This window comes from Mobula birostris, chromosome 13, assembly GCF_030028105.1.
Source record: "Mobula birostris isolate sMobBir1 chromosome 13, sMobBir1.hap1, whole genome shotgun sequence".
NCBI classification, from domain to species: Eukaryota; Metazoa; Chordata; class Chondrichthyes; order Myliobatiformes; family Myliobatidae; genus Mobula; species Mobula birostris.
Window position 1 is genome coordinate 29485321 of NC_092382.1, and position 23014 is coordinate 29508334.

Here is a 23014-nt window from a genome sequence, read left to right on the forward strand (position 1 = left end):
TTGGTAGTGTGGAGGAGCAGAGGGATCTCGGGGTGCATGTCCACAGATCCCTGAAAGTTGCCTCACAGGTGGATAGGGTAGTTAAGAAAGCTTATGGGGTGTTAGCTTTCATAAGTCGAGGGATAGAGTTTAAGAATCGCTATGTAATGATGCAGCTCTATAAAACTCTGGTTAGGCCACACTTGGAGTACTGTGTCCAGTTCTGGTCACCTCACGAAAGGAAGGATGTGGAAGCATTGGAAAGGGTACAGAGGAGATTTACCAGGATGCTGCCTGGTTTAGAAAGTATGCATTATGATCAGAGATTAAGGGAGCTGGGGCTTTACTCTTTGGAGAAAAGGAGGCTGAGAGGAGACATGATAGATGTGTAGAGGATAATAGGAATAGATAGAGTGGATAGACAGCGCCTCTTCCCCAGGGCACCACTGCTCAATACAAGAGGACATGGCTTTAAAGTAAGGGGTGGGAAGTTCAAGGGGAATATTAGAGGAAGGTATTTTACTCAGAGAGTGCTTGGTACATGGAATGCACTGCCTGAGTCAGTGGTGGAGGCAGATACACTAGTGAAGTTTAAGAGACTACTAGACAGGTATATGGAGGAATCTAAGATGGGGGGCTTACATGGGAGGCAGGGTTTGAGGGTCGGCACAACATTGTGGGCCGAAGGGCCTGTACTGTGCTGTACTATTCTATGTTCTATGTCTATGTTCTACGTAAGTATTTTTTACTTAATCTGAGATTTTTATTCTGCCATATATAAGAGTAACTTTTGTAATCAACAGTATTAAAAAAGGATTTAGGAAAAAAAATTGAACTTCAGTAAGTCCTTATGCTTCTTATTAATCAATTTGTAAGCGGAAAAGTTACTCAACTGAGGAAGCAGAGCTAAAACTGCCGGAATGGATTTCTCAGGGTTAGAGATATATAATAATTAATCATCTGCATATAGTGATAGTTTGTGTATCTCATTCCTGCGGGTAATGCCAAATATATTAGGAGAGTCACGAATAGCAATAGCTAAAGGTTCCAGGGCGATATCAAATAATAATGGACAAAGAGGGCAACCCTGCCGAGTACCAGGAAATAACTGAAAAAAGGGAGATCTTTGATTATTGGTAAATGCCGAAGGGGGTAAGGTATATCAGTTTAATCCAAGATATAAATATCGGACTAAAATTGAATTTCTCAAGCGAATTAAACAAATATGTCCATTCGACTCTGTCAAAAGCTTTCTCAGTGTCCAGTGAAATGACACATTCTGGAGTTCTGGATGAAGAAGTATAAACAATATTCATTGATCTAATATTAAAGAAGGAATAATGATTTTTAATAAATCCAGTCTGGTCAACAGAAATAATTGGAGGCAATACTTTCTCCAGTCTAGTTGCCAGTAATTTTGAAAATACCTTGGAATCCACATTTAGCAAGGATATAGGCCTATAAAGTTTCAAAGAAAGAAAAATAAAAAGTAAAAAAGAATAAATAAAATACAGAATCAGTAAAGAAAGAAAACTTATCCGAAAATATGAAAAATACCTACCCTACAAACCCAGGGCAAAAGCCCTCAGATTATAAAAATCCAAAGCTGTAAGCTTTTGGAGAGATGTTTTGAAAACCCTATCAAAAGTTTTGGATCTGGATCTACTGCAAAAACAAGCATGTAAGAACAAAGAGAATAAACAACAGTCCGTTAATTAGTCCGGAGCAGAGGAACGCTGATTGTCAAGAAAACTGAGCTTCATCCGGAGATTTAAACAGACGACGAGAGTTATCGGCAAGAACTATTTTCAAACGTGCTGGAAACAGCAACGCTGGTTAAGGCCTTTTTGATAAAATTCTGACATCTGTGGTTTAAAAGCTATCCATTCCCTCAGAACTTCAGGACTGAAATCTTCAACGAGGCAAAATTTGAAACTTTGAAATTCGATCATATCTTTCCGCTACGCAGCTCGTACCACACGATCCTTAATGTGAGCATAATGGAACAGAATAATAATGGGTCTCAGTTTAAATTCTCTGGAAGGTTTGGGGCGCAATGTATGGTGCACGCGATCGAGCAATGGAGGGGCCTCCAAAACCTCTGAACCAAACACATCCATTAAAAATTGAGAAAAGTATTTGGTAGGATCGGCCGTCTCGATATCTTTGGGAAGCCCGATTATCCGCAAGTTCTGTCATCGGGATTGATCTTCGAGATCAATAATCTTGGATTTATGACGTTCCAACATGGGATGTTGAAGCCAGATTTTTTTCCAGGGCTTCAATCTTTTGTCCTCTGCCAACGGGCAGCATCCAGTTCTGAAATTCTAGTTTGCTGTTGATCAATTTCACATCTAAACGATCTAATGTCATCTTGAATCATCTTCAAAACTTCTTCAAACACAGCAAATCTTTGATTAAGTTTTTCCTCTAGAAGATTCGACATTATTTCAAAAGTTATTGGTATTTGCTTAGATGCTTTAGGATCGCCATTTTTTTTTCCCGTTGCTGTTGGAGTCTTTCCCATTTTTAACTACTTGTCCTCTGGTTCACATTTCCAGCGAGTTAAAATCAAAGTTCAAAGATATATTTGTGTTATAAACCTATTAGTGTAGGTATAAACAGATTAAATAAGGGTGGTTACGGGTAAAAGAAGTAAAGGGAATGGAGCGAAGCCAAAATGTACCTCACACCATGAGCGCCTCCTGGAGAGTCCATTTCAAAAAAGGTTGTTAGCTTAATCTATAAACGGTTATCGAGTTCACGAATGATATCTGATGATAAAATTAAATGCTCTTCAAGAGTCATTTTCAGATAATCAATGGAGTAAAACTTTTCATTTGGTTAACAACTCATCTATTTGTGCCTGTCGTTCCTTGATACGGTTCAAGGTAGCGCATTGGGCCCATGTGTCAAAGGATAAACCAGCGCATATTTTCTCCAGTATTAATCCTACTTGTGACAGATGTAATATTGAGCTGGACACTTTAACTCATACGTATTGGTCTTGTATAAAGCCAGATAACTTTTGCAGAGATGTTTTTAAAACACTATCAAAAGTCTTGGATCTGGATCTACAACCTAATTTGCTTACGAAATATTCTTGTTTCCGCTCGATGTATGATAGCCGTTTCGACCTTACCGGCTGGGAGAGCCACTTTATTGGAGTGGAAGGATTCTAATCCACCTACAGTCATTTACTGGCTCTCCTCCATTATGTCCTGTTTAAGTTTAGAGAAAATAAGAAGTCGGACATTTGATACATCCTTTAAATTTGAGCAAATATGGTGACCTTTTATCCAATATTTTCATTTAATTTGATTTATTACTCTTACAATCTTTTTTTAATCGAAGTTTTAGATTTGATCAGAAAGTCTTTCTCTCTCTCTCTTTTTGGGTCGTATCCTCAAAATGAGATGCAGAGTCCCCCTTTTTTTGTTTTGTTATAGTGTAGTGTTTTTTTTCCCTTTTCATTTAGAACCCAATGTTTTTTCCTTTCTCTTCATAAACTGGTTAAGAGGAGAATTGTTATTTTCATTTTCTTTTATTATATATTATACTAGTTTAATATCTATGACTTTGACAATGTCTATCTTAATCTTGGTTTATATTGTTACTGATATATATACTTGAACTAATTCTCCTCTTTACTGTATTTATACTTTTAAATCAATAAAAAGGTTAATAAAGAAATTACTGATCACATTATTGTTCAGTGTCACACACTCAGTGACTGTAAACACAATCTCCCACAGTCTTGTACTTACCAGAGTTTCTGTATTTTACACTCCGGGTTCCTCAGAGCCGCAGACATCAGTTTCACTCCTGAATCTCCCAGTTTATTGCCACTCAGGTCTAGCTCCGTCAGTGATGGGTTTGTACTGAGAGTGGAGATGAGATCCTCGGCACTAGAATCTGTGAGACCGACACTGTCCAGCCTGGAGATGAGAGAGAGTGAGGGTGAAGGACACAGAGAGACAGGAGACAGTACAAATCCCCAGTGTTTATCAGCAACACAATTACTGATCACATTAATGTTCAGTGTCAGACACCCAGTGACTGTAAACACAATCTCCCACAGTCTGGTACTTACCAGAGTTTCTGTATTTTACACTCCGGGTTCCTCAGAGCCGCAGACACCAGTTTCACTCCTGAATCTCCCAGTTTATTGCCACTCAGGTCTAGCTCCGTCAGTGATGGGTTTGTACTGAGAGTGGAGATGAGATCCTCGGCACTAGAATCTGTGAGACCGACACTGTCCAGCCTGGAGATGAGAGAGAGTGAGGGTGAAGGACACAGAGAGACAGGAGACAGTACAAATCCCCAGTGTTTATCAGCAACACAATTACTGATCACATTAATGTTCAGTGTCAGACACCCAGTGACTGTAAACACAATCTCCCACAGTCTGGTACTTACCACAGTTTCTGTATTTTACACTCCGGGTTCCTCAGAGCCGCAGACACCAGTTTCACTCCTGAATCTCCCAGTTTATTCCTCCCAAGTCTGAACACAAACAAACAAGTTGATCAACAAAGTGATTCAAACTGTGGGTCTGAGGGAATTTCTCTCACTCGAATATTTCAGGAAACATTAAACCCTTCGGTAAATCACTGATCGGAGTTCCCATCATTATCAATGTCCCTCACTGCCCAGCTCCAGGGTATTCACCGAATGTCGGTAATTTAGTCTGTCGATGTGACCCTGTGAACTCCACATATTCTGCCTCATTTCCCGATGAGAGAAATGTTTCTGATGTGAGAGACTCCAGAGGGGTAGGGTTAACCATATAACGATATATAACAATTACAGCACGGAAACAGGCCATCTCGGCCCTTCTAGTCCATGCCAAATGCTTACTCTCACCTAGTCCCACTGACCCGCACTCAGCCCGTAACGCTCCATTCCTTTCCTGTCCATATAGCTATCCAATTTTACTTTAAATGACAACATCGAACCTGCCTCAACCACTTCTGCTGGAAGCTCGTTCCACACAGCTACCACTCTCTGAGTAAAGAAGTTCCCCCTCATTTTACCCCTAAACTTTTGCCCTTTAACTCTCAACTCATGTCCTCTAGTTTGAATCTCCCCCAATTTCAATGGAAAAAGCCTATCTGCGTCAACTCTATCTATCCCCCTCATAATTTTAAATACCTCTATCAAGTCCCCCCTCAACCTTCTACGCTTCAAAGAGTAAAGACCCAACTTGTTCAACCTTTCTCTGTAACTTAGGTGATGAAACCCCGGTAACATTCTAGTAAATCTTCTCTGTACTCTCTCAATTTTATTGACATCTTTCCTATAATTCAGTGACCAGAACTGTACACAATACTCCAAATTTGGCCTTACCAATGCCTTGTACAATTTCAACATTACATCCCAACTCCTATACTCAATGCTCTGATTAATAAAGGCCAGCAAACCAAAAGCTTTCTTCACCACCCTATCCACATGAGATTCCACCTTCAGGGAACTACGCACCATTATTCCCAGATCCCTCTGTTCTACAGCATTCTTCAATGCCCAACCATTTACCATGTATGTCCTATTTTGATTAGTCCTACCAAAATGTTGTACCTCACATTTATCAGCATTAAACTCCATCTGCCATCTTTCAGCCCACTCTTCTAACTGGCCTAAATCTCTCTGCAAGCTTTGAAAACCTACTTCATTATCCACAACTCCACTGATCTTAGTATCATCTGCATATTTACTCATCCAATTTACCACCCCATCATCCAGATCATTAATGTATATGCCAAACAACACTGGACCCAGTACAGATCCCTGAGACACACCGCTAGTCACTGGCCTCCAATCTGACAAACATTTATCCACCACTACTCTCTGGCGTCTCCCATCCAGCCACTGCTGAATCCATTTTACTACTTCAATATTAATACCTAACGATTGAACCTTCCTAACTAACCTTCCGTGTGGAACCTTGTCAAAGGCCTTACTGAAGCCCATATAGACAACATCCACCGCTTTACCTTTGTCAACTTTCCTAGCAACCTCTTCAAAAAATTCAATAAGATTTGTCAAACATTACTTTCCATGCACAAATCCATGTTGACTGTTCCTAATCAGACCCTGTCTATCCAGATAATTATATATACCATATATAGCAATACTCCAATTCTCCGGCACCATCCCCGTTTCTAATGACATTTGAAATATTTCTGTCAGAGCCCCTGCTATTTCCACACTAACTTCCCTTAAGGTCCTAGGGAATATCCTGTCAGAACCTGGAGACTTATCCACTTTTATATTCCTTAAAAGCTCCAGTACTTGCTCTTCTTTAATTATCATAGTTTCCATAACTACCCTCTTTGTTTCCCTTACCATACACAATTCAATATCCTCTCCTTAGTGAATACTGAAGAAAAGAAATTGGTCAAAATCTCCCCCATCTCTTTTGGCTCCATACATAGCTGCCCACTCTGATTCTCTAAGGGACCAATTTTATCCCTTACTGTCCTTTTGCTATTAATATAACGGTAGAAACCCTTTGCATTTACTTTGGATTTATTTTCACCTTACTTGCCAAAACAACCTCGTATCTTCTTCTAGCTTTTCTAATTTCTTTCTCAAGATTCTTTTTACCTTCTTTATATTCCTCGAGCACCTCATTTACTCCATGCTGCCTATATTTATTGTAGATATCTTTCTTTTTCCAAACCAAGTTTCCAATATCCCTTGAAAACCATGGTTCTCTCAAACTTTTAACCTTTCCTTTCAACCTGACAGGAACATAAAGATTCTGTACCCTCAAAATTTCACCTTAAAATGACCTCCATTTCTCTATTACATCCTTCCCATAAAACAAATTGTCCCAATCCACTCCTTCTAAATCCTTTCGCATCTCCTTAAAGTTAGCCTTTCTCCTATCAAAAATCTCAACCCTCGGTCCAGACCTATCCTTCTCCATAATTATATTGAAACTAATGGCATTGTGATCACTGGACCCGAATTGCTCCCAAACACATACCTTCGTCACCTGCCCTATCTCATTCCCTAACAGGAAATCCAGCACTGCTCCTTCTCTAGCTGGTACCTCTATGTGTTGCTGCAAAAAACTATCCTGCACACATTTTACTAACTCCAAACCATCTAGCCCTTTTACAGTCTGGGCTTCCCCGTCTACGTGTGGAAAATTAAAATCTCCCACACTCTCAACCGTGTGCTTACTACAAATATCTGCTATCTCCTTACAAATTAGCTCCTTCAATTCTTGCTCCCCATTTGGTGGTCTAGAATACACCCCTATAAGTGTTACTACACTGTTCCGATTTGTCAGTTCCACCCAAATAGCTTCCCTAGACGAGCCCTCTTAATCTATCCTGCCAGAGCACTGCTGTAATATTTTCTCTGACAAGCAAAGCAACACCTCCCCCTCTTGTCCCTCTGATTCTAGCACACCTGAAGCAATGAAATCCAGGAATATTTAGTTGCCAAACAAACCCCTCCTGCAACCATGTTTCACTAATAGCTACAACATCATACTTCCAGGTATCAATCCATGCTCTAGGCTCATCCACCTTTCTTACAATGCTCCTAGCATTAAAATAAATGCATTTAAGAAATTTTCCACCTCTATCTCTCTGTTTATCACAAACGGTGCAAACAACTTTACTATCTCCTTTTTCTTCCTTCTCCCCTACATCTGTTCCTACACTTTGGTTCCCCTCGCCACTTGTATCTCGTTTAAATCCACTGGAGCCTCTCTAGCAAACCTACCTGCAAGAATTGAAGGATGGAAGTAAGTCCCCCAGTGAGGAAGATTTGTGAATGGGAAAGTGTCGATGGGAGATAGTGGTGGGACTCCAGCCAAGCAAAAGGATAGGAAGATAGAACCTGCAGGAGGTAGGCGGATGAGGAAGCGAGATCCTGCGGGAGGAAGGCAGATGGGGAAGAGAGATCCAGCAGGAGGAAGGCGGATGGGGAAGAGAGATCCCACAGGAGGAAGGGGGATGGGGAAGAGAGATCCCACAGGATGAAGGGGGATAGGGAAGAGAGATCCCACAGGAAGAAGGGGGATGAGGATGAGAGATCCCACAGGAGGAAGGGGGATGGGGAAGAGAGATCCAGCAGGAGGAAGGGGGATGGGGAAGAGAGATCCCGCGGGAGGAAGGTAGATGGGGAAGAGAGATCCAGCAGGAGGAAGGCGGATGGGGAAGAGAGATCCAGCAGGAGGAAGGCGGATGGGGAAGAGAGATCCCACAGGATGAAGGGGGATGGGGAAGAGAGATCCCACAGGATGAAGGGGGATGGGGAAGAGAGATCCAGCAGGAGGAAGGCGGATGGGGAAGAGAGATCCCAGAGGATGAAGGGGGATGGGGAAGAGAGATCCCAGAGGATGAAGGGGGATAGGGAAGAGAGATCCCACAGGAAGAAGGGGGATGAGGATGAGAGATCCCACAGGAGGAAGGGGGATGGAGAAGAGAGATCCAGCAGGAGGAAGGGGGATGGGGAAGAGAGATCCCGCGGGAGGAAGGTAGATGGGGAAGAGAGATCCAGCAGGAGGAAGGCGGATGGGGAAGAGAGATCCCAGAGGATGAAGGGGGATGGGGAAGAGAGATCCCACAGGATGAAGGGGGATGGGGAAGAGAGATCCAGCAGGAGGAAGGCGGATGGGGAAGAGAGATCCCAGAGGATGAAGGGGGATGGGGAAGAGAGATCCCAGAGGATGAAGGGGGATGGGGAAGAGAGATCCCACAGGATGAAGGGGGATGGGGAAGAGAGATCCCACAAGATGAAGGGGGATGGGGAAGAGAGATCCCATATGAGGAAGGGGGAGGAGAAGAGAGATCCCACAGGATGAAGGGGGATGGGGAAGAGAGATCCCACAGGAGGAAGGGGGATGGGGAAGAGAGGTCCCACAGGATGAAGGGGGATGGGGAAGAGAGATCCCACAGGATGAAGGGGGATGGGGAAGCGAGATCCCACAGGAGGAAGGGGGATGGGGAAGACATCCAACAGGAGGAAGGGATTGGGGAAAAGATCCCACAGGAGGAAGGGGGATAGGGATGAGTTGTCTCACAGGAGGACTCAGGGGGGAAACGATAATCATACAAGATGAGGGGTTACAGAAAAAGATTGTACAGGAGGGGTGAGACTGAAAAGAGGCCCAGAAGAGATGCGCTCACGGTATCTGGTAGTGAGAAAAGTCACACACGGGGAAGGGCAGGGGAGGACAATCTCACAATGGTATTTATCTCCTTCTCACTGGGAAGGGGGTGTGAATCTCTGACCCACCTGCTGCAGTCAGTGTTGGTAACAGTGAACCATAGAAACATAGAAAATAGGTGCAGGAGTAGGCCATTCGGCCCTTCGAGCCTGCACTGCCATTTATTATGATCATGGCTGATCATCCAACTCAGAACCCCGCCCCAGCCTTCCCTCCATACCCCCTGACCCCCGTAGCCACAAGGGCCATATCTAACTCCCTCTTAAATATAGCCAATGAACTGGCCTCAACTGTTTCCTGTGGCAGAGAATTCCACAGATTCACCACTCTCTGTGTGAAGAAGTTTTTCCTAATCTCAGTCCTAAAAGGCTTCCCCTCTATCCTCAAACTGTGACCCCTCGTTCTGGACTTCCCCAACATCGGGAACAATCTTCCTGCATCTAGCCTGTCCAATCCCTTTAGGATCTTATACGTTTCAATCAGATCCCCCCTCAATCTTCTAAATTCCAATGAGTACAAGCCCAGTTCATCCATTCTTTCTTCATATGAAAGTCCTGCCATCCCAGGAATCAATCTGGTGAACCTTCTTTGTACTCCCTCTATGGCAAGGATGTCTTTCCTCAGATTAGGGGACCAAAACTGCACACAATACTCCAGGTGCGGTCTCACCAAGGCCTTGTACAACTGAGAAGGAACATTGTCAATGGACGTGTCACAGTCAGTGAGAAACACGGCCATTCCTGTGATTTACTACCATTAAACCAATGGCCGTTGTTCACTGATCTGATGAAGTCTCCAACATCCCTTCACAAGGAACCACAGAACCCTCCTGTCCTTGGGGAATTACTGACCGATCCCCTGGTCACTTGTCACAATTCTTCACAATCTGATTCACTACAGTTTTATCCAAATCCCTTTACAGGATATCCCCGGGATGTGGATTCAGGAACTGTGCTACTGCAGTTACAAACTCTTGGATGGTGAGGTGTGGGAAATGTGTACACCGCGCTCCGGGCAGAATCCTCTCTCTCCAAAAGCTCCATCAGGAACTGGGAAGGCTGCAGATTGTAGTTGATCAAATCTCCACCTGTAAACACAATCTTCTTCTCGAGCACTCCTCTGAAGGCCATCTGACCAACCCTGAGTAACACATCAGGGGACTGTCAATCTCACGACCATGGTTTTTCAGAATGTTGTAAATATAGTAGGAATATAGTTGGGGGATGGTCTTGGGAATTCGCTCTGGGTCCCTGACTCTGTGTGTGAAGAAGGGACCCAATGCCAGAGCGAGGATGCAGCAGTAGGAAGGGTTGCTGCCGCTACCGTCTGATCTTCAAAATACCTGATGAAATATTCGTTCCGTTCCTCACCTACAAATCCCAGGATTTCAGCCCAGACACTGATCTTCGCCTTTTCCAATAGATGTAACGCAGTGGGACGTGTGGTCACCAGCACTGAACACCCTGGGAGCAGCTTGCCCTGGATTAAACTGTACACAATGTCAGACACCTTGCACTTGAATTCAGGATCTGGGCACTGGTGCTTGGGTTCTGTATCTCTCTGACTGTCAGCAAAATCGATTCTGTGCTTGAATTCATCCAATCCATCGAATATAAACAGCAATCCCTCTGGGTTCTTCCAGACCTCTCTCAGGGCATTCCCAAAATGTGGATATTGATGCAGAATCAGTTCTTTCAAGTTTATTCTGCAATTAATGGAGTTTAAATCCCAGAATTTGAAACTGAAGGCAAACTGGAATTGTTGGTATATTTTCCCCGTGACCCAGTCATAAACAATCTTTTGAACCAATGTTGTTTTCCCGATCCCTGGGACTCCGGCCACTGCTGCTGAACATCCCGAAGTTGATTGTGTGAAGAATCTTTTCATTTTGTCCCAAAAACTATGTGAGTAACTATTCTCAAACAGATGAGCAATCCCGATTTTCTCCAGCTCTCTGCGGAGATGTTCCTCTCTCCACTCCTCGTGGTCTCTGCCTCTTGCCAGCAGCTCATGTTCCACCAGTCTCCGATCTCGAACAGTAGAAATGACCGTGAGCTCAGCGTATCGATCAACCAGCTGGAAAACCTTCACCTTCTCCCTCATCAGGATCGTGTTCACTCTCAGTGTTTCAGTTTGTGCCCGCAGAGTCTCCTTGTGTTTCTGCTGAACATCTTAGGATGGACAGAAATAGGTGGTCAATGCCTGATCTGATGAACACTGAACACTCACGTATTTACCCCAATAATAAGAAATTGTTAAGGACACTGTTTGGGTGAAATTGGGAGATCAGAGATAAGAGCGTCTGAAGATGAACGATGGCCCCGAAACATTTCTGATCCGATTCAGGTTCGCTGTTAAAGCCTCCCCTCTCCCCTCTGTTCGTAGTTTGCAGATTCCCCGGTGTTCCAGCGAGCACCAAGTGCACACGTGATTCTGGAGAGGAGAGTGTTGTGTGGAGCGGCTGGTTTCACCGCTTTCACTGCTCAGCTTCTGCTGAACTGGGCAACACCGCAGAGGGTAACAGTGGGGGTCGGGGGGCAATTTACTTGCTCTACTGACTTTTACTTTCTCATAATGGAGCGGATACTCTCGACACTTCTTTAGGTTGAAACTGTCAGTACTGAGCCACAGAAAAGGAACATTATTTCCATTTCCTTTTCCAAGCTCAGCCAGTCACGATGTAACACACCCCGCAGTAGTCTACAGTCTCTTCTTCTCCGAGGAACTGTTACATTAACTCAGGCTATACACCCTCACCACACCTCTACAGTCTCCTCTGCTCTGAGGAGCTAGTACGTGAACTCAGGCAATAAGCCCCACCACACCTCTACGGTATCCTATGCTCCGAGGAGCTGGGACATGAACTCAGGCAACTCCCGGATGTTGTGCAGAACAGCAGAAATCTGAAGAAGATGTCAGCAGTAATACGGGACTCTATAGTCAGCAGGAGAGGTAAGCGATTCTGTGGACTCAAAAAGGAGACACCGATGCTACTTTGCCTCTCAGGAGCCAGGGTCCGAAACGTTACTGGACACGTCCATAATATCCTGAAAAGGAAAGGTCACGAGTCGTGATAAATATTGGTACCAATGATATAGGAAGAGAACAGGGAAGAGGTCTGGAAAACAAAACACAGGGAGTTAGGAAGGAAGCTGAGAAGCAGGAACTCAAAGGTAGTAATCTCGGGATCACTGCCTGTGCCACCCGACAGTGGGGATAGGAATAGAATGAGGTGGCAGATAAGTGTGTGGCCGAAGAATACAGCAAGGGGCAGGGATTCCAGCAGGGTCCGATATTCTTGCAGGCGAATTTACTGGAGCTGTTGGGAGTGTTTTAAACTAATATGACAGGGCAATGGAAACCAGTATGATAGAGCTGAAGATGAGCCAGCAGGTTTAAATGTGGACACAGCCAAGTGTTAAATTGTACCACAGAGGCAAAATTCGATTTTGGTTGGTACGACGTTGTGGCCATTACTGAGTTGTGGCTGAAAGAAGATCTTGTTTGGGAGTTTAACATCAAAAGATATACTTTGTTTCGAAAGGACAGGCAGGAAGACATTGGCTATGTTTTCGAGATGGAATTACACCTTCAGAAAAAGGGGACATAAAGTCAGAGGACGTTGACTCTTTGTGGGTGGAGATAAGAAATTACAGGGGGTAACAAAGCACATTATGGGAATCATATACAGGCCTCCAAATAGTCGCCAAGATGTGGGTTTGAGTTGCAAAGGGAAAAGGCATGTAATAAGGGTAATGACACATTTGTCCTGGCGAACTTTAATATGCAAGGGGAATGGGAAAATCAAGCATACTTAAGGTGTCGGGTCGCAGGAGAGGGGATTTATTGCGATTGTGCTTGAGCCTACTTGGGGAAAGGCTCGCTTAGATTGGGTGTTGTGTAATAACCCAGATCTTGTTTAGTGGCTCGCCGAGCTGGCTTGTTCGCTTGCAGATGTTTCATTACCCAGCTAGGCAACATCACCAGTGCAACTTCGGATGAAATGCTGGTGATCTATACTGTTCGCCTTTTGTGTGTCCTGTGATTAGTCCATGAGTGAGTGAGTGTCAATATGGAAGCAAAAGTGAGTGGGAAGTTGGATGATTGGAAACCTTTTAAAATCTAACAAAAGGCAACTAAAAAAGCTATAAGAAGGGAAAAGATGAAATATGAGGTGAGACTAGACAATAATATCAAGCAGGATAACAAATGTTTTTGTTCAGTTACATAAAAAGAAAAAATGGAGTTGAGAGTTGATATTGGTCCACTGGAAAATGATATTGGTGAGCTAGTAATGGAAGACAAAGAAATAGCAGGTGAACTTTAGAAACATAGAAACATTGAAAACCTATAGCACAATACAGGCCCTTCAGCCCACAATGCTGTGCTGAACATGTACTTACATTAGAAATTACCTAAGGTTACCCATAGCCCTCTAGTTTTCTAAGCTCCATGTATCCAGAAGTCTCTTAAAACACCCCTTCATATCCGTCTCCACTACAGTTCCATGCACTCACCACTCTGCGTAAAAAAACATCTCCTCTGTACTTACAAGCACCTTAAATCTGTGTGCCCTCTCGTGCTAGCCATTTCAGCTCTGGGAAAAAGCCTCTGACTACCCACACGATCAATGCCTCTCATCATCTTATACACCCATATCAGGTCACCTCTCATCCTCCACCGCTCCAAAGAGAAAAGGCTGAGTTCACTTAACCTATTCTCATTAGGCATGCTCCCCAATCCTTGTAAATCTCCTCTGCACCCTTTCTGTAGTTTCCACATCCTTCCTGTAGTGAAGTGACCAGAGCTGAGCTCAAGTGGGGTCTGACCAGGGTCCTGTATAGCTAATGCATACTTTGCATATCTCTTCACTGTGGCCCGTGAGTGACGGGAAGCAGCAGTGACTGCCATCACTATTAATGAGAACAAGATTTCTGGATGGTGTGTTGCCATGGTCGGGGAAATCTCGCATCCAGTCTGAAACATGTTTAAGGGTAGTGTGAGCAGAGGTCAAGGTTCACGTCGGCACCAATGACAGGGCAGGAAGGGTGAAGAGGTGCTGCAAAGTGAGTTCATGGATGTAGGTGATAGGTTAAAGTGCACAACATCCAGGGTTGTGTCTTCAGGATTGCCACCCATACCACATGCTAGTGAGGCCTGAAATAGGATATAATACAGTCTAACGTGTGGCTGATGAGATGGTGCATTGTGGAGTGCTGCAGATGTTTGGATGATTCCAAGGAAGATGGGACCTGGACAGACATGATCGTTTTGCATCCGAACTGGAGGGGGACTGATACCCTTGCGGGAAGGGTTGTTAACACTGCATCGGGATGGGGTGAGGTGTCAAACTTGAGCTGCAAGGGGATGAAGAACCAGAGTGGATAGTGGAGTGGTTGTGTGGGAAAGATGCTGTTAATCCAACATAAAAAGTCAGGAGTCTAAAGAAAGAACATGGTGAAACAAATGTTCCCAAATGTGTATTATTTCATTGCAAGGAGTATTGTAGGAAAGGCTGATGAGCTTAGAGCATGGATCAGCGTATTGAATTACAGTATTGCAAGCATTAATGTGATTTGATTGGAGGAGGTGCAGGGCTGGCAGGTCAGTCTTCCAGGGTTCTGTTGCGTTAGACACAATTTGATTGAGTGGGAGGGATTAAAGAAGGACAAGTGACATAACTAGTTAGGGAAAATGTCCCTGCATTGCTCATACAGGACAAACTGGAAAGCTCATCCACTGAGGCCTTATGGGTGAAACTGAACAATAAGGAAGGGATGGGATTATATTACAGAGTGCCCAATAGTCAATAGGATTTGGGGGATCAAATTGTTTGAGAAATCACAGGCAACTTAGAAGGTTATGATGCTAGATGGTTGTAACTTTCCACTTATTGACCGGGACACCCATACTTTAAAGGGCTGTTTGGGATATCGTTGGTAAAATGTGTTCAAGGAAGTTCCCTTGATCAATATATTGAGGTCATAACTATAGACTGAAATACTATTAGGGTACATGACGGGGCAGGTAACAGAGGTCTGTGCAGGTAAATACTTTGGATCTAGTGATCATAATACCATTAGTTTAAAGATCATTATGGAAATGGGTAGGTCTGGTTCTAAATTGGAGAAAAGGCCAATTTTAATGGTATCAGAAAGGATCTGGTGAACGTGGATTGGAACAGGTTGATTTCGAGCAAATCTGTGCTTGGTAAGTGTGAGGCCTTCAAAACTGCTATTTTAAGAGTACAGAGATGGAATGCATAAATGACGACCAGTACAGAGTTTGAATGTTGCTGACAGAATAAAAGGCAGGGCTAACATGTTTAGGGAACCTTGGGTTTTGACAGATATTGAGACCCTGGTGAAGGAGTGCATAGCAAGTATAGGCAGGAAAGAACAAATGAGGTACTGATAAGTATAAATAATTCAAGAGTTACTAAAGGAGGGAATCAAGAGGGCTGAAGTACGGCACGAGTTTGCTCCAGCAGATAATGAAAAGGAGAGCACCAACTCCTTCATCAAATATATTCAAAACAAAAGTATACCAAAACGCAAAATTGGTCTTCTTGAAGTTCAGAGAGGGCATTAATGCATGAAGCTGACGTAGGTGGGGGAGATTTAAAATGGATTTTTTGCATTTATGTTTACTCAGGAGACAGACAGCGTCTTTACAGTGAGGCGAAACAGCAATGCGATCATGGACCCTATACAGATGATGGAGGAGGAGGTGTTTCTGTCTTGATATAGAATATAGAATAGTACAGCACAGTACAGGCCCTTCGGCCCACAATGTTGTGCCGACCCTCAAACCCTGCCTCCCATATAAGCCCCCACCTTAGATTCCTCCATATACCTGGCTAGTAGTCTCTTAAACTTCACTAGTGTATCTGCCTCCACCACTGACTCAGGCAGTGCATTCCACGCACCAGGAAGCAACAAATCTCTCTTTATATTAATCTCTGTCTAATCTTGCTGCTAACATTGTGTTTGTCACAGAGTCCAGAGTCTGGGAACAGCTAGATGGCAGGAAGCAGATGGTGATGATGGGAGGCTGGTTATTGGAGTCCAGGCCCGCGCCTCGTGGAGTTCCCCAGGGTTACACCCATTGCTACTTGTCATCTATGTCAATAATCTGGTTGAGAATGTACAGGGTATGGGGAGTGAGTTTGCAGCAAGTAATGTCAAACAATTACTTCTTTTTGCAAGATAGTAATATAAACACCCCTCTTTCCCTCTCCACACTCAGAACAGACCAAAAGCTACTTCATAAGATGCAAGTTCTTCAAATGAGCAAACACTGAGGGAATGTGAGTGAGATTAAAGAGCTGGGATACTGACAGTACATTACCAGACCAGGAGTGATTGCAACTGGGTCTGACAGAGGCATAACTGGTATTTCTGGGCACATTCAGTCTCACCATAACTATTCCCTACCTTACTCTGTACAGATATGTAATGTCTAAAGGACCAGTGTTTGAGTAAATGACACTCACCAAACTTGCTCCGGACTGAATCAATGGAAACCCTGAGTCAGAAGGGTTCTCTCCAGTTGGTGCTCTCAGTCCTCGGGCTGGGTCACTTGCTGCTGTTCCCTCATCTTCAGTCGTGGTTCTCTTCCAGTTGTGGGCTTTTCTTCCAATAAATCTCTCACCGCAGGTCTAACTTTAACATGAAAGATGATGAAGCACGTTAACAACACAAAGGAGAACAAAATATTTCTGCTCACTGAAATCTAAACATTGAAGACAAATCTAATGATCTCAGTGAACAAATCTGTAACTGCCCCTGACACGTCACAAAACCTGATGAGGGATAGGAAGGAGTCATCGTTCAGTCATCGCTAAGATATAAGATGCAGGAACAGAATTAGGTGATTCGATCCATCGAGTCTGCTCCAGCCCTCAACCATGGCTGAGATTTATTCCAACACCATATTCCCGCCTTCCTCCTGTAACCCTGAAGCTACTTAGTAATGATGAATATATTAATCTCTGCCCTAAATATACCCAAATGGCAGCCTCCAACCACCCTCTGTGGCAACAAATTCCACAGATCAGCCATCTTTTGGCTGAAGAAATTTTTCTCATCTCAGTTTTAAAGGGAAGCGTCTTTATTCTGAGACTGTGCTGTCAGATCACAGACTCTCCGTCTAATGGAAACATCCTCTCCATGTCCACTGTATCCAGGCTTCTCAGCATTCAGTAGGTTTACTTAACCACCTCCCCTTTCACCACCCCGTCTGAACTCCACTGAGCACAGCCCCATAACCATCAAATGCTCCTCACACATAAAACCGATCATTCCTGAGATTATTCATGTGAACCTTGTCAGCAACAACTGCACTGAACACATTCACAAGTAAAACAGACAATCAGGAAATGTAAACCATCCCAGAGTGAATTTAATAGAAAGAAACTGGAATCACCAGAGTCGCTCAACAGGAAAGGAACTGCTGTGGGGAGAGAAACAAATTTAACCATTCAGGTTCACAATCTTCTGTCAGAATGGGTTCAGAATTTAGTGCAGATCTCCAGCAAGTTGAGTTTCTGTTTGATTTCCACTGTCTGACAGACAAGTGACAGCGTGGAGGAATTTCCAAACACAGTTTGAACACTGAAACCCCCCCAGGTCTATTTCTGCTGGTGCAAACACAGAACAGCCCATTTAATCACAGCCTGTCCTTGTGAGGGATGGAATACAAACTCATTCTCTCCTCAGGTTAACAGCATTGCTTCCAGAGGAACTCCAGAAACAAACATTTGATCCCAGACCAGAAATACTGGCTCAACACCTCACAAACCCGGGCAGCTTGATCCCCGGGTCCATTTTACTTGGATCTAAACAGGGGTGCAGTGCTGCCGGAGCTCACCGGGGCACCACTCCGGCACCTCGGTAAAAAAACGTCAAAATGAACAAGCGGGGAATTTAACAGCGGCCGCATATTAAATAGGGGGAATTTTACAGAAGTGGGGGTTGGGGATAGGTGGTGGTGATTGGTGGGGAAAATACCACTAACAACATTAGGATAGGATATTTGATCGTTTTTGGTGAAATCCTGGATCTGTGACTGTTTTTTATTGAGGTATTTGTGAAGTTCGTCCTCGCTCGACCGTTGTTTTCCCAGCATGCCCTGCTGTAGCCTCCCGCCATTTCACAGATCCTCAGTCTCTCTCCAGCCGAGGGACGACTGTACACAAGTGTGAGCGTTTTTCCGCTCTTTCCAACGGGTACCATTGGATTCCAGGTAGCAGCTGTATTAAGCAAGGAATGAACATCGAAACCCAGGTTAAAAGTCCAAAATAATGAAAGAAAAATTCACTGCTCGCTTATCTTCGGCCTGATTTTGATGAAGAATTCAAGGTAATCATCCAAAATCTTCTTCTACATCTGGATAAAGTGAATTTAGTTTTTTTCACAAGGCAAATGGGGAAAAAAAATTTCTAGGCTATAAGCTAGTTTTACATCATTTCAACTGTCATTAATAGCGCATCAACCCCTTGGCCGAGCTCCACCAACTATAGTTGATTGGAAAGAGGCTGTTTGTCTCTTTGTGTTGATAGGAAAAAGAGTAACTTAGGGAGGCAATGAACGAGACGAAACGCATTTCCAAACCTCCCAAATGGTTGCCCTCCTCCCCTATTAACATTTATCACTTCCAAATACGATATTTTTTATTCGTATAGATACGACAATAATTTATGTAAAGATTCAAGCTTCTTTAACTTTTTATACATTTAAAGACTAAACAGAATCTGTATAGGTCTAACCATGTAGTACTCGACGTGTGAGGATATTGTGAGTATCGACACTCACAGATACACTTCCTGTCCAAACATTTCTGTGAGAGAAACGGTACGAGGCAGAGTTGCCAACCTTCCACTTTTGATACTAATATTCAGCAATATTCGTGGCTTTAGCAAAACTTCATTAGACGTTTTTTTTCATACTTGATTACTTGGTTCCAATGTAGATATCTAAAAGTGTAAAAAACTTACTTGCTTTATTTCTGTTATTTTTATACCTGCTTAGGAACACTGCTAAGCGCTGTGGGCCCTGCTGTCTGCTCTGACTCAGTCGTATCAGTAAGGCTACATCTGTGGTGGTCCGTGGATTACTCGCTGATACAAAAGTAAATTTTTCTCACTAACAACCCTATGGCTTCTAAGCAAACAATGTTAACTTCTTTCTTCCGTAAACAAGCTGAGGAGTGTAACAAGGATAACATACAAGTCATTGATAACAGTAAAACTAACAAAAGCTGTGTTTCGCCTGCATCTCGTTCAAATTTTCTAACCGGCTCCAAATGCAGTTCTGAAAGTAATGGTCCTTCGAAGTCAGGCTTGTATCCCTGTTCAGATGTTTGATAGGCTATAATCTTGTTAATGTCTTAACTGTCACTATATTTCTGTGTACATCGGTCACTGAAAGCAAGCATGCAAGTACAGCAGGCAGTGAAGAAAGCTAATGGCATGCTGGCCTTCATAACAAGGGGAATTGAGTATAAGAGCAAAGAGGTCCTTCTGCAGCTGTACAGGGCCCTGGTGAGACCACACCTGGAGTACTGTGTGCAGTTTTGGTCTCTAAATTTGAGGAAGGACATTCTTGCTATTGAGGGAGTGCAGCGTAGGTTCACAAGGTTAATTCCCGGGATGGCGGGACTGTCATATGTCGAAAGATTGGAGCGACTGGGCCTGTATACTCTGGAATTTAGAAGGCTGAGAGGGGATCTTATTGAAACATATAAGATTATTAAGGGATTGGACACACTGGAGGCAGGAAACATGTTCCCGCTGATGGGTGAGTCCAGAACCAGAGGCCACAGTTTAAGAATAAGGGGTAGGCCATTTAGAACGGAGTTGAGGAAAAACTTTTTCACCCAGAGAGTGGTGGATATGTGGAATGCTCTGCCCCAGAAGGCAGTGGAGGCCAAGTCTCTGGATGCTTTCAAGAAAGAAATGGACAGAGCAGTTAAAGATAGCAGAATCAAAGGTTATGGGGTTAAGGCAGGAACTGGATACTGATTGTGGATGATCAGCCATGATCACAGTGAATGGCGGTGCTGGCTCAAAGGGCCGAATGGCCTACTCCTGCATCTATTGTCTATTGAGCTCTGGATTTCATATATTTCTTTCATCTTGGTTTAGTGCTTGACATTATAAGAAGCCCTATTCATTTATATATGCCACACCCAATTTGTGTACCTGGTCATTACATGAAAGGGGAAAGGAAGTTACCCAGTGCATGAAATGAGCTGCTACACTAACTAGGTGTGAGATCGAGGTTCTTAGCCTAAGGTGGAAGGAGTCAATTTTGAAAACCAGTCAATTTTCAATTATCTGAAACAGAAATACCACAACAGTTATTAGCTTCAAACTTTCTGCATGATCACTCACAGAGCGGAACTACACGTACATGTAACGACAGCTGTAAACTTCAGGCCTTCTGACTTAGGCCACGAACTTATCAACCACCCCTCGTACAGCTCCAACACCTAAAAAAACTGGCACTGCACCCCTGCTCCAGCCGTCAGGCAGAGCTCGGGCCCGGGACTTTCCGAATTTAAGCGGCCCAGATTCACACAAACTCGGGGATGTTTCCACTCACCGCCGCCCCGAATCGGAGACCCGCCAGCGGTAGCTGCATTCGGCAGCGCGCATGCGTTTAGCAGGATGTTCGCGGCAGCGCCACCAGTGTCCGGAGGTCCATGCAGCGCCACCAGTGTCCGGCGGTCCGTGCAGCGCCACCAGTGGCCGGAGGTCCATGCAGCGCCACCAGTGGCCGGAAGGCCGGAGCGACAACAGGGAGGTAAATCACAAACACGACAAAGTCTGCAGATCAAAGTTGCTGGTGAACGCAGCAGGCCAGGCAGCATCTCTAGGAAGAGGTACAGTCGACGTTCCAGGCCGAGACCGTTCATCAGGACGTCGACTGCACCTCTTCCTAGAGATGCTGCCTGGCCTGCTGCGTTCACCAGCAACTTTGGTGTGTGTTGCTTGAATTTCCAGCATCTGTAGAATTCCTCATGTTTAAAGTCTGCAGATGCTGGAAATCCAAAGCAACACAAACAAAATGCTGGCGGAACTCAGCAGGCCGGGCAGCATCTATCGAAAAGAGTCAACAGTCGACGTTTCCAGTTGAACCCTCCTTCAGGACTGAGATGAAATGACGGAAATACCTGAATAAAATCGGTCCGGACGAGGAAATGTCTCGCTGGAAGGTGATAGGTGAAGCCAGGTAGGTGGGAAAGCTGAAAAGCTGAAGAAAATAGAATCTAATAGGAGAGGAGAGTGGAGAATAGGAGAAAGGGATGGAGCAGTGGACCTAGAGAGAAGTGATCAACAGGTGAGTGGACGTGGAAAGTCAGAGAGGAAGAGAGGGAGTGGGATGGAGGGGTGAGGGGAAGATTTGTTCACCGGAAGGAGAAATCGATATTCATGCCATCGGGTTGGGGGGCGGGGGGTACCCAGACGGAATATAAAGTCCTGATCCTGGACCCTGAGGGTGGCTTCATCTTAGCACAAGAGGAGGCGATGGGTTGACACGTCGGAACGGGAATGGGAATCGGAATGGGAATGAAAATGTTTGGACTCCGGGAAGTCCTGCTAGGAGCGGATAGTTCAAAGGTTAATTTATTATCAAGCAGGTATCCGTAAAAAACTCTGGAGTTTCTTTTCTTCTCCAGAGAGCCATGAAACAAAGAAAGAACATGAAAGTCGTTCAGAGAGAAAAATCAAACTCCCACCACACCCCCCGCATCAAAAAGAAATGCATCCCGATCATCAACCCCCAAAACCCACCCCTCCCGCACAAAAGGGAACAATAACATCGATCCCCCCCCAAAAAAAAACAACCCTACCCCGCACAACTGCGGAGGGTCTGGTGTCACCAGTGTCGAGGCGGCCGCATCGGGAGCAGCGGACACAACGGGCGACCCCGGAAGATTCACAGGTGAAGTGTCGCCTCACCTGGAAGGATGTTTGGACAACGGAGAGAGTTCGGCCGTCCGGCCCTTTCACTGTGACACCCCGAACTCCACATCAAATCCGTCCACACGAATCTGGGTGAACTTTAATGACCAATAAATATAATTCCTCTCAGTGATCAGCTGTCTGAGTGATCCCCTGACTCTGAGAGGAAGGGGTGTCTATGGTTCACATTGTCAGGGTGTTGAGTTTACCAGGAGACAGAGACTGCAGGGACGAGAGGTTTTCTGTTGACTAATACACTGTGTGTGGACCCCGCTGGCAATTCTGGTGTTGTGACCCGAATCGAGACAAACACCAGGCTGCCCACTCCACCAACAACACGGCACAGCCGGACACATAACAGGGGACTTTACATCTCACAACACTGGATTCAGTGATGAAACCCGTGATTAATGTTGTTGTCCCACCGAAATCATCAGAAACGTCCATTCAGGTGTTTTTCAATACAAGCGCTCCCCCACAGCTGACGTCACAAGGCGCACCCACGCGCCTGACGTCACACATGGGCTCCCCCACACCGGGATCTGCCCTCACGTGCGCGATGTCTTACGTCACCCACGCGCTGCGGTGCTCGAGCTTGTTCGGTTCAACGGCTGGGCTACGAATCACGTGACTAGACCCTCCCCCACCGCTGTCAACGGAGGAGTCAGGAGCTGCGCTATTCCCATTGGTGCGAAGAGATGTCAATCACTGGTTACAACCAATAGCCGAGGCGGACCAGCCGAGAGGGCGTTACCGCTCTCCGTCAAAACGGAACAAATCCCAAAGTAAATGTCCGCTTTCTGATTTATTTCCATTTCCCTCCGAGGGAACAAAATCTTTGACATCAGCTGTTGAGAAAATCACCTTTGTTCTAC

General features: G+C 44.6%; 1 protein-coding gene and 1 long non-coding RNA gene across 2 annotated transcripts; both read right to left on the reverse strand.

The window, feature by feature from the left end:
- Positions 1 to 1303: 1303 nt before the first annotated feature.
- LOC140208678 (uncharacterized) lies at positions 1304 to 7968 on the reverse strand. The gene is made up of 3 exons (XR_011888866.1): positions 4399 to 7968; positions 4073 to 4243; positions 1304 to 3917 (listed from the first exon to the last, which is right to left on the reverse strand). It is a non-coding gene; the product is annotated as an uncharacterized lncRNA (long non-coding RNA).
- A 1603-nt stretch (positions 7969 to 9571) lies between these two features.
- Positions 9572 to 20777, reverse strand: LOC140208674 (NACHT, LRR and PYD domains-containing protein 3-like). Its single transcript, XM_072277533.1, has 3 exons — positions 20584 to 20777; positions 16665 to 16833; positions 9572 to 11340 (listed from the first exon to the last, which is right to left on the reverse strand). The coding sequence occupies exon 3, from the start codon at positions 11270 to 11272 to the stop codon at positions 10355 to 10357; it is 918 nt and encodes a 305-aa protein (XP_072133634.1). The 5' UTR covers positions 11273 to 11340; positions 16665 to 16833; positions 20584 to 20777; the 3' UTR covers positions 9572 to 10354.
- Between the last annotated feature and the right edge of the window lie 2237 nt (positions 20778 to 23014).

What these genes read in the sequence shown, in the direction of transcription:
- LOC140208674 (XM_072277533.1), bottom strand. Translation starts at nt 11,272, where the DNA reads ATGAGGGAGAAGGTGAAGGTTTTCCAGCTGGTTGATCGATACGCTGAG.